This window comes from Crocodylus porosus, unplaced genomic scaffold (genome assembly GCF_001723895.1).
Source record: "Crocodylus porosus isolate Cpor-Errol unplaced genomic scaffold, CroPor_comp1, whole genome shotgun sequence".
Classification (NCBI taxonomy): Eukaryota; Metazoa; Chordata; order Crocodylia; family Crocodylidae; genus Crocodylus; species Crocodylus porosus.
Window position 1 is genome coordinate 58,782,394 of NW_017728949.1, and position 12,639 is coordinate 58,795,032.

At 49.3% G+C, this 12,639-nt stretch overlaps 2 protein-coding genes across 3 annotated transcripts in view; one reads left to right on the forward strand and one right to left on the reverse strand.

The window, feature by feature from the left end:
* Positions 1-3,474: 3,474 nt before the first annotated feature.
* NIFK (nucleolar protein interacting with the FHA domain of MKI67) lies at positions 3,475-12,173 on the reverse strand. 2 transcript variants are annotated; one of them, XM_019554574.1, is made up of 7 exons: positions 12,036-12,173; positions 11,804-11,932; positions 10,044-10,152; positions 9,091-9,302; positions 6,909-6,986; positions 4,619-4,804; positions 3,475-4,139 (listed from the first exon to the last, which is right to left on the reverse strand). In XM_019554574.1, the coding sequence occupies exons 1-6, from the start codon at positions 12,156-12,158 to the stop codon at positions 4,634-4,636; spliced, it is 822 nt and encodes a 273-aa protein (XP_019410119.1). In that variant the 5' UTR covers positions 12,159-12,173; the 3' UTR covers positions 3,475-4,139; positions 4,619-4,633. The 2 variants fall into 2 exon arrangements, with proteins under 2 accessions (XP_019410119.1, XP_019410118.1); XM_019554573.1 differs by having other exon boundaries at positions 3,475-4,165.
* A 318-nt stretch (positions 12,174-12,491) lies between these two features.
* TSN (translin) overlaps positions 12,492-12,639 on the forward strand; it is a 9,510-nt gene continuing 9,362 nt past the window's right edge. The window contains exon 1 of the mRNA XM_019553570.1: positions 12,492-12,567. Coding sequence (XP_019409115.1) covers positions 12,492-12,567 — 76 coding nt within the window. The remainder of the gene's footprint in view (positions 12,568-12,639) is intronic.

Sequence of the window (12,639 nt, forward strand, 5' to 3'; positions counted from 1 at the left end):
AGGGTCTGAGCCTGGATCAGGACTTGGCGATGCATCTCTTGCTCTTGATCACTTGTTTCATTTAATTTTCTCCTCTCTTTTTTCATCCAAGGAGCCACTAAGAACCACCCCAGTGACTTTTGAGGCCCATAACCAGCCAGTCTGTTGGGAATCTGTCAACCCTTCACAACCATCCGGCAGCTTCCTGACCAATGCAAGCAGCTTTTGCATTTATCCCGCCTGACCAAGCAAGTGACCACGGAGCCAAACGCCCCAGCGAGGACGGCAGCATAACTCATGACACAGCACGTCTGCCCATTTGCTACGGAAACTATGTTTGGGAAGGATCGGGTATCTGCATTTCTGCTGCGTGCACAACCCTGGAGAGCTGGGTATTAATAACACGGGCAGCCTAAAAACAGCCAGCAGAGGCTGTGCTCCGGGGGCTGGTTCCTAGTGCTGAGGCTAGCTGGCTGCCAGCTCCTTCCACAGCACTGTTAGCATGGGCAGCACCCTGCACACCCAAGCACTTTTACAGCCCTGTCCTGCAGTCTAAACTCACCTTGGCACAGGAAGGACAATAAAGGCTGGGAAGAGGAGGGTTACAGCAAGTCTCAAGTGTCAGATGGACTCAGTGACACACTGTGCCCAGCTCCCCCAAGCAGCTCCTTGGCAAGCTCAGAGTAAACACAGCAGGAATACAGGGACAGGCTGAGACAGGAAGGCGCGTGGCCAAGGCAGGTGCCAGCTCCCAGGAGTAGGTCTGGGCAAATGGTACGAAGGGCAAGGCTGGCTGCCTGGCCTGTTCACCATAGGGCATGCAGGACCAGATGGACTATTTCCAGGGACAGCCAGTGCTCGGAGGAAAAGACAGTAGGAAGTTGCACTGTGTCCTGAGTGTCCCCAGGAAAGGGGCCCGGGGGGAGCAGCAGAGCCAGGACACCCAGGGAGAAGCCGAGGGTACAAGATAAGGGAATGCAGTGTCAGAGCACATTCAGGAAGGGAACAGGGAGGAAGCAATTCTCCGCAGCAAGCTGGATAAGTGAAGCGAGGCTGGGAGCCGTAGTCTAACACCATGTCCTCAGCCAGGAGTATTCATCATCATTTCTGCCAGCACCAAATACAAATGTATTTGGTAGCCATGTTGATCTGAGACAAAAAGAAATGCAAAACTCTAGGTTCAGAGATGATACCTTTTATTAGACTGAGAATTTTTTTCCAATATCTTTTTTCTGCAGACAAGGCTCTTTGGGTGAATCTGATATCTTTTATTAGACCAACTTAAATCGTTGTAAAAATTTTTTTAGCAAGCTTTCAGGTTTAAAAACCCTTCATCAGGCTGAGAAAGTCTCTGCAGTTGGTGCAGTTTCTACCAACTTTTTCCGCCTGCTTTTGGGCACGCATGTCCTTCCTCAGGCTCAGGGAAAATCAAAGATGATAAAAAGTTCCCGTAGGTAGAAAATAAACTTAATTTTCACAAAGAAGCAGCTGAAGGTGGAAGTCTGTTCCTCTAGGTCCAGCTTTTGGGCTGTCACACCCTTCCTCAGGCTCAGGGAAAATTAAAGATAGTACAAGTGCCCCCAGGTAGAATAATAAACTTCATTTTACACAAAAGGCACCTATGGGGACTTGTACTATCTTTAATTTTCCCTAGGCCTGAGGAAGGGCACATGAGCCTGAAAGCTTGCAAAGAAAGATTTTTTTTGTGCATTTTCTCAGTTGGTATAATAAAAGGTATCATCTCTGAACCAAGAGTTGTAGAGGTTTGCATTTTTCCACTACAGGAGTGGTTTTATTAAGGTCCCATAACAACTTTGCAAACACCAACGTGGTGGACACCTTGGAAAATTCCACAGATGCCCCAGTTATCAGACCATCTCACTGCCTCCACCCAGCCGAGAGCCACGTAACCTTGATGCAAACCACGGAAATGATTCCTGAGACTCCAGTCTCTTTTTGTCTGCTCAGCAAGAGGTGGGGTATCCACTGCCACCCAGTGTTAGAAAGTCTCTTTGACAGCACACAACTCTGGAAACCTTTTGACCGGGAGCACATGTTCCGATTACTTTGTGTAGCAGCCTTCAGTGACGTGAAATATTTCAGGTCAAGCAGCAGCATTTTGAGAGCACATAGCACAGGGCAAATAAGCTGGATCTTTGCTTCTCCTATTACTTTGTGCTGTATAAAGTAGCCATGGCCAATTGCAGACCCTCCCCATTCCTGCCATCTTAAACAGGCTGTTGCTACTGCAGACAAATTCCAGCTCAAGTTACTTGGTTGCTAGTAGCAGATTAGCAATACCTCGCCTGGGCTTCCTACCCTCTCACTGGTTTTCAAACACCCACCTTAAGGCTGCTTTCAGGCTCTTACCTGAAAAAGTAACTAGTTAAAATACAGATCACAAATCCTTCCCGCTTAAAATTAATGTTGCTATGCAAAGCCAAAGGAACGCACTGGCACTAGTGTGTTACGTGATAGGAAGGCACGCTGCTGCTATTAAAAAGAAAAGTACAGTTGGGGATTGTATCAGGCTAGCATGCTCTTTTCCCCAGAGCTGCCTTTTGTCCAAGAAGTCAACTGCTTGAATACACATCCAGCCCCAAGCTTTTTTAATTGCTAGGAGATATCAAAGGGAATCAGCTGACTAGTCACTAAGCACAGGCTAGCAGCTGGAGTTAGTCCTCATTTGTGTGACTGTTCAAATCACAAGGCTGTCAGAAAATTATCAAACTTCTCTTGTGCTGCAAGCAGCCCCAGAATAGCATGGGGCTTACCTGACTGGCTCCAAAATTGGCCTGGGGTTTCCTCTGAAATATTCTGCTGAACTAGACCTAGAGCTTATAAACACTGTAACAGGAGCATCTTTGTTCAAGCAATGAGCAGTCAAGGCCAGGTATTTTGTTAAGGTTGCACAGTGATGAGCAAAATTTAAACATGACCTGTCACCGCAACTGTTTCTACAAGAGGCAGAGTACAGGGGATTCAACACACCTACAAGGTAAAATACCCCACCTGAACACAGCTTAGTACCAGAGGGCCTTTTAAAGGCACACCCTCTACTTTGATGAGTAGGATTCATCATACCTGACAAGGAAAACAGCTGGAGAACTGTATTGTGTACGTCTCCCTTGCCCAGCTTCAAATCACCCCTTGGGAACACCTCAACAGCCTGTGCCAAAATAATCTCCCCAGGCCATGGTGAGACGAGACATTAGAGGACTTCAGGCTGAACTGGCAGTCACCCCAACAGCTGTGCCAGGCTCACTCTCCCAGCATTGCACACTTCGCTGGAGCCAGCGTCAGATTGAAGAGCTCCCATGCATGTGTGACAGATGAGGCCAGCTTATGACAGCTTAATTCTTTCTGCAGCAGTCAAGCCAGCCTCCGTGCCCTCTGCCATCAAAACAGGAGCCACGCCATTCGCTTGGGAATAAACTCCCACAACTCACAGGCATAGAGTATCAGTGCAAGACTAAACACACCATGGTAATCTGCTTCAGAGCAGCAGAGGCAGAATTTATTTCCTCCCAATAAAGAGAGACAAAACCCTTATTCTGCAGACGGCACCATTTAGGCACAGAGCAGTTAAATGAGCTGCCCAAGGCCAGACTGGCAGAGCTGCGAGTACAACTTCCAAATCTTCCACTCTGGTTCAGGTCTTAGCCAGACTCGTCCCTCAAAGAAAGAGACACTTGTGTCACCAAGGACAAGAGCAGAAGTTGGCCCATTCTCTAGATGAGAACTGATTACATCCAGGCTATGGCCCCTTCAAAGCAGGGCTCAGCACCATTCACTGCCTGGACAGAACTCACCGTCCTACTTCCCAGTGTTGAAAAATGCTTATGAGAAATGGAAAATAAAAATTACAGATTTTGACATATTCTTTTACGTATAATGACAAAACTACACACTTCAGGAAGACAACCAGAACATTGCTTCTACTTGCTGCTTCGGTCCCTTGCTGAGCTGCCTATAGGCTGATACTAGTTCTTAAAGTATGTTGAAGAGCAGGAAGTTGAAGTTCCTTTCAGAAATGCTTGCACTAAGAGGTGGTTAAGCCACAAGGTCTGGGTTCCACTTGCAAAGAGCCTGAAGCTTTTGCTAAACCAGTGGGACTCATGAATGAGAGGACTGGTCCATCATGGTGAGAAGGTGGCTCACTGCTGACAGAAACATCAGAGTGTCTCTAAAACGTTTATAAAAATAAATCACATTGTTACAGCTCTTTACAATGGTAAAACATACTGCAGCACCAGGTCTGGAGGAGGGCTGGAAAGCACCAGGGACTTCTTTGCACTAACAAGATGCAAGGAGCAAGGTGCGTGGCTAACTCAGGGACAGAGTAGGCAGGGCAGGGCAGGGGACTGGCATTTTCATTGTCAGACAGGAGAGTTCCTAGGATTTTCCAGCTAAGGGCTCCCTCCTAGAAGGGCTACTGCTCCCCTTGGTGCCAAAAGACTGGGATCCCCTGCAAACACATGCAGGGGGAGCCCCTCACACACAGGCTGCGAACCTCTAGCCCAGTCAAATGGAGGGAGGTCAAACCAGCAAAACCTGCAAGCACCCCTGCTTCCCAGTGGCCTTTTAGTTAAAAAAAAAAAAAAACCCAAAACAAAAACAAAAAAGCTTGGCTACTAACAGGGGAGGGTCATGTTTATTTCCGTTTCTTCAGGTTCCCTTTTCTCTTTGCTGGCGTCCTCTTCGGCCTGGCACTCACGCTGGGCGGGGGCAGCTTGATGGTTATTTCACTGTCGTCCAAGTCACTTTCTTGGGGCTGAGATTTCCGATGACTGAGGACTGTGGGGGTGCAGACCGGGGTGGGATCCTGGGTAAAGCGAACGAGATGCTCAGAGTTAGTAACAGCATTCAACAGGTGCAACCACTGGAGCCCAGCTCCTTATACACTGGAAACAGCGACTGCAACGAGTTTCTAACCTGGAAAACTTTCTAAACAGGCTTATGGTCTGTTCTTGCAGATTATGGCAGATCTGCACCCCAGTGGCACTGTATTAAAACAGGGAGTTCCCAGCACTCATCTTTATTGCTTAATACACATCCTTGTTAATGCACACCCAATCCTGCCCCGATTATGCGGATGTACAAGACAAGCCTGAGGAACTGCTGGAGCTTGTTCCTGCGATCCCAAATGTCAGCACTCTGCTCTCCAGGCATGGCTGGCCCCTGACAGCTATGTTAAACAAAGGAGTAGGACATGCAGTGCACAAACAGTCCACTAATGAGTGACAGCAGAAAGCTGGGCAACACCTCCACGGACAACACTTTCAGACCACAACACAGACAGGGACCTCAGGCATGCAAACTGGATGGTCCCAGCTGCATTGATTAATTCATGTAGCTGATGAGGGCTCCCAACATTTTCCAAGTATGATGCCCGGAGGCTGCAATGACTGGGAGCAGGCTGCCTGCCTAACATCCAGTGGGCTAGCTCCAGTCACATCTGCTTCCATTAGGTGCTGGCTTTCTCAATCCTGCAGGCACAACTGCAGCTCACCCCTATGCTGCTGAATGAACCAGAAGAGAGATCTGGATTTCCCTGGGCAGCCCCACAGGGGCTACAATTTTACAGGTGTTCTCCAAGGCAACAGATGACTAGGGGATGTCAGGGACGAGGCCCAATGTTGGGCACATAAGAAGCAAAATAAGAAGGCCAAAAATTGCAGTAGGACCAGAGCCTGGACTGCCAGCAATGAGCTCGGAGATGCCGGTGGCAACCAGAAACTTCACACCTCATGAGAGGCGCATGCTACTGGCAACGTGCCTTTCTTGCTTCTGTCTAGACATCACAAGCACCGAGTAGCCTGAGAAATGACCCCAAGGGATAGTCCTGTATTCCAAAAAGGCTGAGCAAAGCTGGGATTTTCCTGGTGCCAAAACTGGCTGCTCTGGAAATCGCACAGCACAATCCCCAGGGCCTACAGCATCATGGGGAGTTGTCCTATTGTCCCCACCCCTCCTTCAATCTGTGCACTGACAGCCAAGAGGGTGGAGTGGCACAGAATTAGGACATACACACACACCCATCACCCCCAAATGGGAAGCCCATGTCCCTACATCCATCCATCAGCTCCTGCCTCGTGGCCTACCCTGACCATGTCACACCTTACTGCCTGAGGCTTCCGGCTGACAACTCCAGTCCACCACTGATCTTCAATACCAAAACTACTCCCCTGTTGAAGTGGGGGGACAAGCTGAGGTTGCAAGCTTCCATGTGGCGATCATCCACTGACAGGGGTGCTCTCACCTGGATGCTTAAAAGCTGGAGGGAACTCAGGATGCCAGTGAAGCTCTGGCATCATTGCTGACTGCCCCAGCTTTACAGCATGATCGAGCCCCAGCACTGGGTGCCCCAATCTGTGCCGGCAAAGCCTGCAGCCAGTCAGTCACTCTGGGTTGCTCTAGTCACGACTGCCCACTCTCCCTGCATCTGAGCATTGTGACCTAACAAGTACAAAGGAGCTCCAGGTCCTGTCATTAACGTGGAGTGGTGCTGCTCTCTTGTGTTCATGTTTGTAAAAGCGAGCGTGGAAGTGGCCTGCAGAAGTAGTGGCTTGTGGGATGGGGAGAGAGACATCAATTTGGGGTCAACTTCCTGAGAAGAGTGAAGGCTTCCCACTATGTGCAAGGCTCTACCCCCACAAGAAAATGCAGCTTGCAGGGCACAGAGGTGGCTACTGCAATGCAGAACAAGGCTGCAGGCCAGCAGCATAAGCAGGCTGCTCAGATGCCAGCACTTTTCACTCGCGAAGGAACCAGGGCAGCTTCCCATTAGCAAGAGCCACAGGCTCATGAAGGTAAAGCCAACAAACCCAAAACAGCCAAGCAAATGCCTCAAATACACATCCTGCTGCCTGTCACAGGGCTTAGGGAACACATGCCTTCTCCCTTTAAAAACAGCTGTTTAAACTCACCTGGCTGTTCACAGAAACGTTCAATTTTGAGTTTGATTTTGAAACTTTCTTTCTTTTCTGCCGAGGTATTGCTGCAGCCTGTGGGAGCAGAGGAAGGGAGTTACGACACGGAACTGCATGCAGAACGAGGATGAGGTTTTCCTAACCTGGCTTGTAGACTTTCCTTCATGATTACGAAAGCTTTGCTGCACTAACAGATGGGAGCTAGCAACAGAAGCAATCAGATTCAGGCTCTATGTTCCCCATAATCAGAGCTAAGAGAAGCCTCCTGGTTTGCTACACCTATTGCTAAGGGGGCCAGAGAAGAAGGATAAGACCCTGTAAGAGCTGTGAGTTCGAGCAGACATTTTATAGACATATATTAACCAAACAAAGCAGAGGCAGCCCAACACTTAAGAGTTAATCTAGGCCTTGGAACACCAAGCCGTAAGTCCCAATGCTGCCACAAGCTTCCCATGTGGCCATGGGCAAGTCACGTTCTCTCAGCCTCACTTGACTAGCTCAAAAGCAGTAACAAACAGCATGGCTCAAATGCACAAGGTGAAGTGCAAGGACGTTACAAGCCCACAGGGTGCTCAGTAGGGCTGTACGAAACAGCACTGTTCGTTCAACTTGCGTTTCGATGTTTTGAAGGAACAGCATTTTGTTTTGAATTTCGCTTCGATTCAAAATTGCTGTTCCATTGTTTCGTCGAAACAGTTATGCTGTTTCACCCATAATGGGGAAGCTCCAAACAGCCTACAACTGTCATTTCTGGCCCGATTTGGATGAAACTTGCAGGAATGGTAGCCCCTTCTGAGGGCATGAAGCCTGCTGAGTTTCAAGGAGATAGATGCAGGGAAACTGCACCTCAAAGTCTTGAAAGCAAAAAACTCATGTCATGTGTATGTGATATACCAGAGTGGGCTCAAAACTGCAGGCTTGCTAGCCCCGGCTGAGGCCACAAAGCCTGCCAAGTTTCAAGGAGACAGGTGCAAGGTTTGGGGAAAACTGCACCTCAAGCTGCAGACAAGTAAAATTCATGACGTGGGTGACACTATGCGTTACGGTGCAGGCAGGTGAAAGCTGCAGGGATGGTGGCCCCTGCTGCGGCCACGAAGCCTGCCAGCTTTCAAGGAGATTGGTGCAGGGGGAGTCTGGGTTCTGGGGCCGTGCACCCCTAGCTGGTGACAGGCAAAACTTGTGACATGGGTGGGTAACACTATGTATTAAGGTGCACCCTCACCCAACTGACACAAAGGAAGAAAGCAGGGCAGTTCAAAAAATGCTGCCTTTGAAGCAGTTTTTCCATCCCTCCCCCAGAGCACTGGGATTGGAAGGGACCTCAGGAAAGGATCACAGTCATTGGCCAGCTACACAGTCAATGACAGCACTCCCCACACTTTCTCCTTACTTTAGTTTCTGTTTCCCTGTAGGCAAGCCCACCTTGAGCTTTGAAACATTTCGAAAATTTCAGTATGTTGTGACTTCCCTCATTTCAAGGCTGTTTCAAAGCTCTCTGTTTGGTTGCGATTTTGCTGTTTCGAGCTCGAAACAAGTCAAAATAGCATTGAAACGAAACTGCCAGCAAAATTTCGCAAAGTCCTAGTGCTCAGGCATTACAGCGCAGTCCCTAAGCTCTTCAGAGACAACCACCACATAGCAACACAAATCAAAGATCAGTTTTTGAGTCTGCCACAGCCTTCTCCAAGAAAGAGCAGCCTCAGTGAAATTGCACCGACAAAACGGGGCAGCAAGGCCACATAGGGCACTTGCACACATGCAGGAGCCTGCTCTGATGTGCTGGAAATCCAGCACATTGGAACAGATTTGATTAAGTCTACCAGACTGAGTCTGCTGGAGCACATAAACTGACGCGCTCTGGCATCCTCATGCATCACGTGCAACAGCAGCGCAGCACGTCTCCATGCTGAGAAAATAGCAGCAGTGAACTTTGAAATAAAACACATTTAGTGAGCTTTATTTCAAAGCGCAATGCTGATACATGTGGCATATGGCTCACTAATTAAAAGCACCCAGCACCACATTGAGACCACATGTAAAAACACTCGTAGTGATTCATGAAAGCTCTCATGGGCCCCTTAACACCAACTCAGTCACTGCCCTGTTGCTAGATTACTCCCCACCTCCATACTTTCTCCTTGGTGTCCCAGTCTTGGGTACAAACTCTGCATTTACTTACAAATCCAGGAAAGTCGTAATCTATGCCTTTCTCGGCCAGCCGCTTGCGTAACATTCTTTCCTTTCTAAGTAGCCTCTCTGTCATCTTTTTCTTGTCTTTGAGTGATCGCTGCTTGTTATACCGCTTGACTGCTGGACGCGATGGCTTCCTAAAATTAGTCTCACTGCCTTTGAAAAGGTTTTCGTGGACTTTTTCAGGTGGCATGAACTGACCTGGGACAATCAGACATCCCCAAGTTAGAGAGAAGCCATTCATTTTTGCCTAAATTATATTAATAAACGTCAATCACCATTGTACATAGACCCGCTGTATGTTGCTTTCTATACTGATACTCAGTAATTATTATTCACCCACTATGCACCAGCATCACATCAGCCTAGCACAAGGTAAGCTCCCTTAGTCATTGTTATGGATAGCGATGGCATGGAGTGGCAGGGGATTCAGAGCACTGGGCTCTCCAAGACAGCCTTATTTTCACCTGCAGTTCTTACTGTTTTCAAGAATGGTATGTGCTTAGCTCAGCATCTCTGAACATCTTGCCAGCTGCACTGAGTTTTTAACCGACCCACAGTAAATCTATGTCATTAAATAATAAGTGGTTGCAGCAGAGCAGGGTAGAAAAGAGTTTCTATCCAAATGAACATTTCTATGTGGAGTGGCTTTATACCACGAAAGACAACAGAGGTCCCATCACTAGGACTTGAAACGCTGTTCTAATTTTTTAATTTAAATTGAAACATGGTAGGAAATTAAAGATCACCAGAGGCACCCCCATGCAGGAGAGATCCTCGCAGAGAAAGAAACCAAGCAAACTGGGGTGCCCATCTGAAAAACCTTCTTGTGCTGGAACTCTAATGTTGTAGTGAAGAAATTCCCAAATTGTCCAGAAAAAACACCCACGTGTGCAACAAATACACTCCCTCCCACAACAGGTACCAGATATACATACTTACACTTCAGAAGCTTTTCACAGAAGAGGTAGTTGTTCATGGTATCTGCCACAATCTTAGCAACATCATCGGACTCAAACTCTACAAACGCATAGCCTTTACTGCTTCCAGTCTGCAGACGATAACAAGAGTATCAGAAAACTAGAGGGGTGTTTAGGCACCAAATACCAAAACAACTCTAGTTGCTGCCTTAGGCTTCAAGGGGTCACGGTCTGTTCTCAAAGAAACAAAAACAATTCCAAGCCCGCAGTATAAACTATATGCATTTTAGGTCAATCGCTAAGCTCACAAGTAAACTGGTTCACATTACATCATTACAACATGACTCAACTCTTGTATTTTACTGCATGTCTGTGACCAACTAAAATTTATGCCACCAAGTGAAGAGCCGTTGCCTTGCTGATGATGTAAAAAATGAAAACACAAGCATCTGTAGAAACGTGGCTCATTAAATGCAAGCAAAGCAGTTGGGAAACCCAGAGATCCTCGCTCCACCATGCTCTAAGACTTGAGGTGAATTTTGACTGTTCTAATAACCAGGTTCACTTCACTGAGGGACGTTATGAAGAAAGGTGCCATAGTTATGAGACTGGAAGAGCAGAGCTGAGAATGAACTTCAGAGAAAACATTAAAAAAAGCTAAGACTGAATAGAACGATCACGTCCAACCGGGGAAACTTACGACGGCAAAGGCAGAGCAGGACAGACAAGAAGCCAACTAGCCATGACTGAAAGGGACCTGGGGGTAATAACAGACCACAGCACGAACACGATCTGGCAACGCAAAGCTGTAGCCAGTAGGGCAATCAATACCCTGGCATGCATCAACCGATGCATCTCCAACAAAGCCAAGGAGGTGATTCTGCATGGCACTGGTGAGACACAGCTGGAGGACTGCATCCAGGTCTGGGTGCTACACTTCAACAGGGACATGGAAATGCTCGAGAGGGTCCAGAAAAGGGCCACCCGTATTATCAGACTTGCACAGCAAGCCATACGAGGAAAGGCTGAGGGACTTGGGCCTCTTCAGCCTAAAAAAGGAGAAGGCTGAGAGAAGGCTTGGTAGGAGCTTACCACTATGTCAGGGGAATATATCAAGGGCTCACCAAACAAATGGTCACCCTGCACCCTTGGGGAAAACCAAGAGTAATGGCCAAAAACTCTTGGGAGACTGATTCAGGCTTAACAGTAGGAAAAATTTCTTCACATTTGGGGTGTCCAGACTGTGGAATAAGCTCCCTCCAGAGGTGATGCAATCACCTACCCTGGAAATCTCCAAGAGGAGACTGGACGGTCACCTCGCTAGGGTCTCCTGACCCATTATCTTTCCTGCCTGGTGCAGGGAGCTGGAACCGATGATCTTGCAAGGTTCCTTCCAGCCCCTTCCAATCTATGAATCTAGCCAGTGAGCTATGACAGCAATAAATAATACAATCATAGGACAGGAGTGCCAGAAGGGACCTCAGGAGGTCACATCTAGTTCAGCACTTATTCACGGGTGGGTCATGACCCAAAAGCAAGTTGCAAAAATATATGATCGAGAGCAAACTTCTAAAGGAGAGTCCACTTTTAAGGGGAAAAGCCATGGGAAACCATGGGTGTATCCTTGCAGCTAGGCAGAGTTTGAAATTGGCTCACACGCTGGTTGAGGACCAACCACTGCCCTACCCCAACCCCCTGCTAGACGCATATCCTCCCACCCAGGGCTTTGTCAAGCACGATGCAACCGAGCCGCAGAACAAGGCAAAACTTTTTATTTTTTACCTTTTTACTCCTGGCCAAGCGCAACCTGGTGACTGTCCCGAACTGGCTGAAGTACTCACGCAGCTGCGGCTCGAAAAGACCCTTCGGGATGTGTCCCAAATACACCACGCCCGGGGTCAGCCTCTCGTGCTGCGGAAACAAGGCCGGGCACCGTCAGCAGCAGGCCCCGCCGAGAGACCTCGGAGCCTTCTCCCCACCCCCTCCGCGGCCGCTCTCCCCACAGAGCGCTCACCTTGGCGGCGCGGACGCGCTGCACCTTGGCCTGGAACTGGCGCTGCAGCTGCGGGTCCAGCGAGAGCAGTGCGGCCGGGGCCGCCCCCGCCGCCGCTTCCTCGCCTGCCGCCACAACCTCCATGCTACTCCCGCACGCGGGCACCCCTCCACACCACTTCCGCTTCCGGGTTCGTTGCCGGAAGTGCTGCGCTCCACTTCTAGCAACGCTCCCCAGGGACACAAGAGCACCGGTGACTGTTGTCCGATGACGTCATTGGCAGGCGCGGGGGAGGGGCACCTGGTTGCCAGGCAACAGGCAGCGCGCGTGGTGTTGCTGGGCAACAAGCCTCTTTCCCCCCGCCGCTTTGAGTGTTTCTTTGGTTTTTTTAAGTCAGGCAGCGGGCGGGGCAGTCCTCGGCCACGGAAAGACCCCGCTGGGCAGAGGGCCCCGAGTGCAGAAAGACCCCGGGTGCCCATGGCGCGCCCGCCTGGGAGCGATATCGCCGGCAGCCCCTACTCCAGCGCCTCCGGGGGAGCGGTGTCATCAGGCGGCCCTCGCTGGGGCGCTGCCGCGTCGAAGCCGCCCTGAGCCGAGCGCCGCCTGCTGCCGGGGCCAAGATGGC

Excerpts from the sequence above, each read along its gene's own strand:
- NIFK (XM_019554574.1), bottom strand. The coding sequence starts at position 12,158 with ATGGAGGTTGTGGCGGCAGGCGAGGAAGCGGCGGCGGGGGCGGCCCCG. Across the intron at positions 11,933-12,035 it reads AGCGCGTCCGCGCCGCCAAG|CACGAGAGGCTGACCCCGGG; the intron begins GTGAGCGCTCTG and ends TTGTTTCCGCAG. Across the intron at positions 4,805-6,908 it reads ACGTTTCTGTGAACAGCCAG|GATCCCACCCCGGTCTGCAC; the intron begins GTGAGTTTAAAC and ends CGCTTTACCCAG.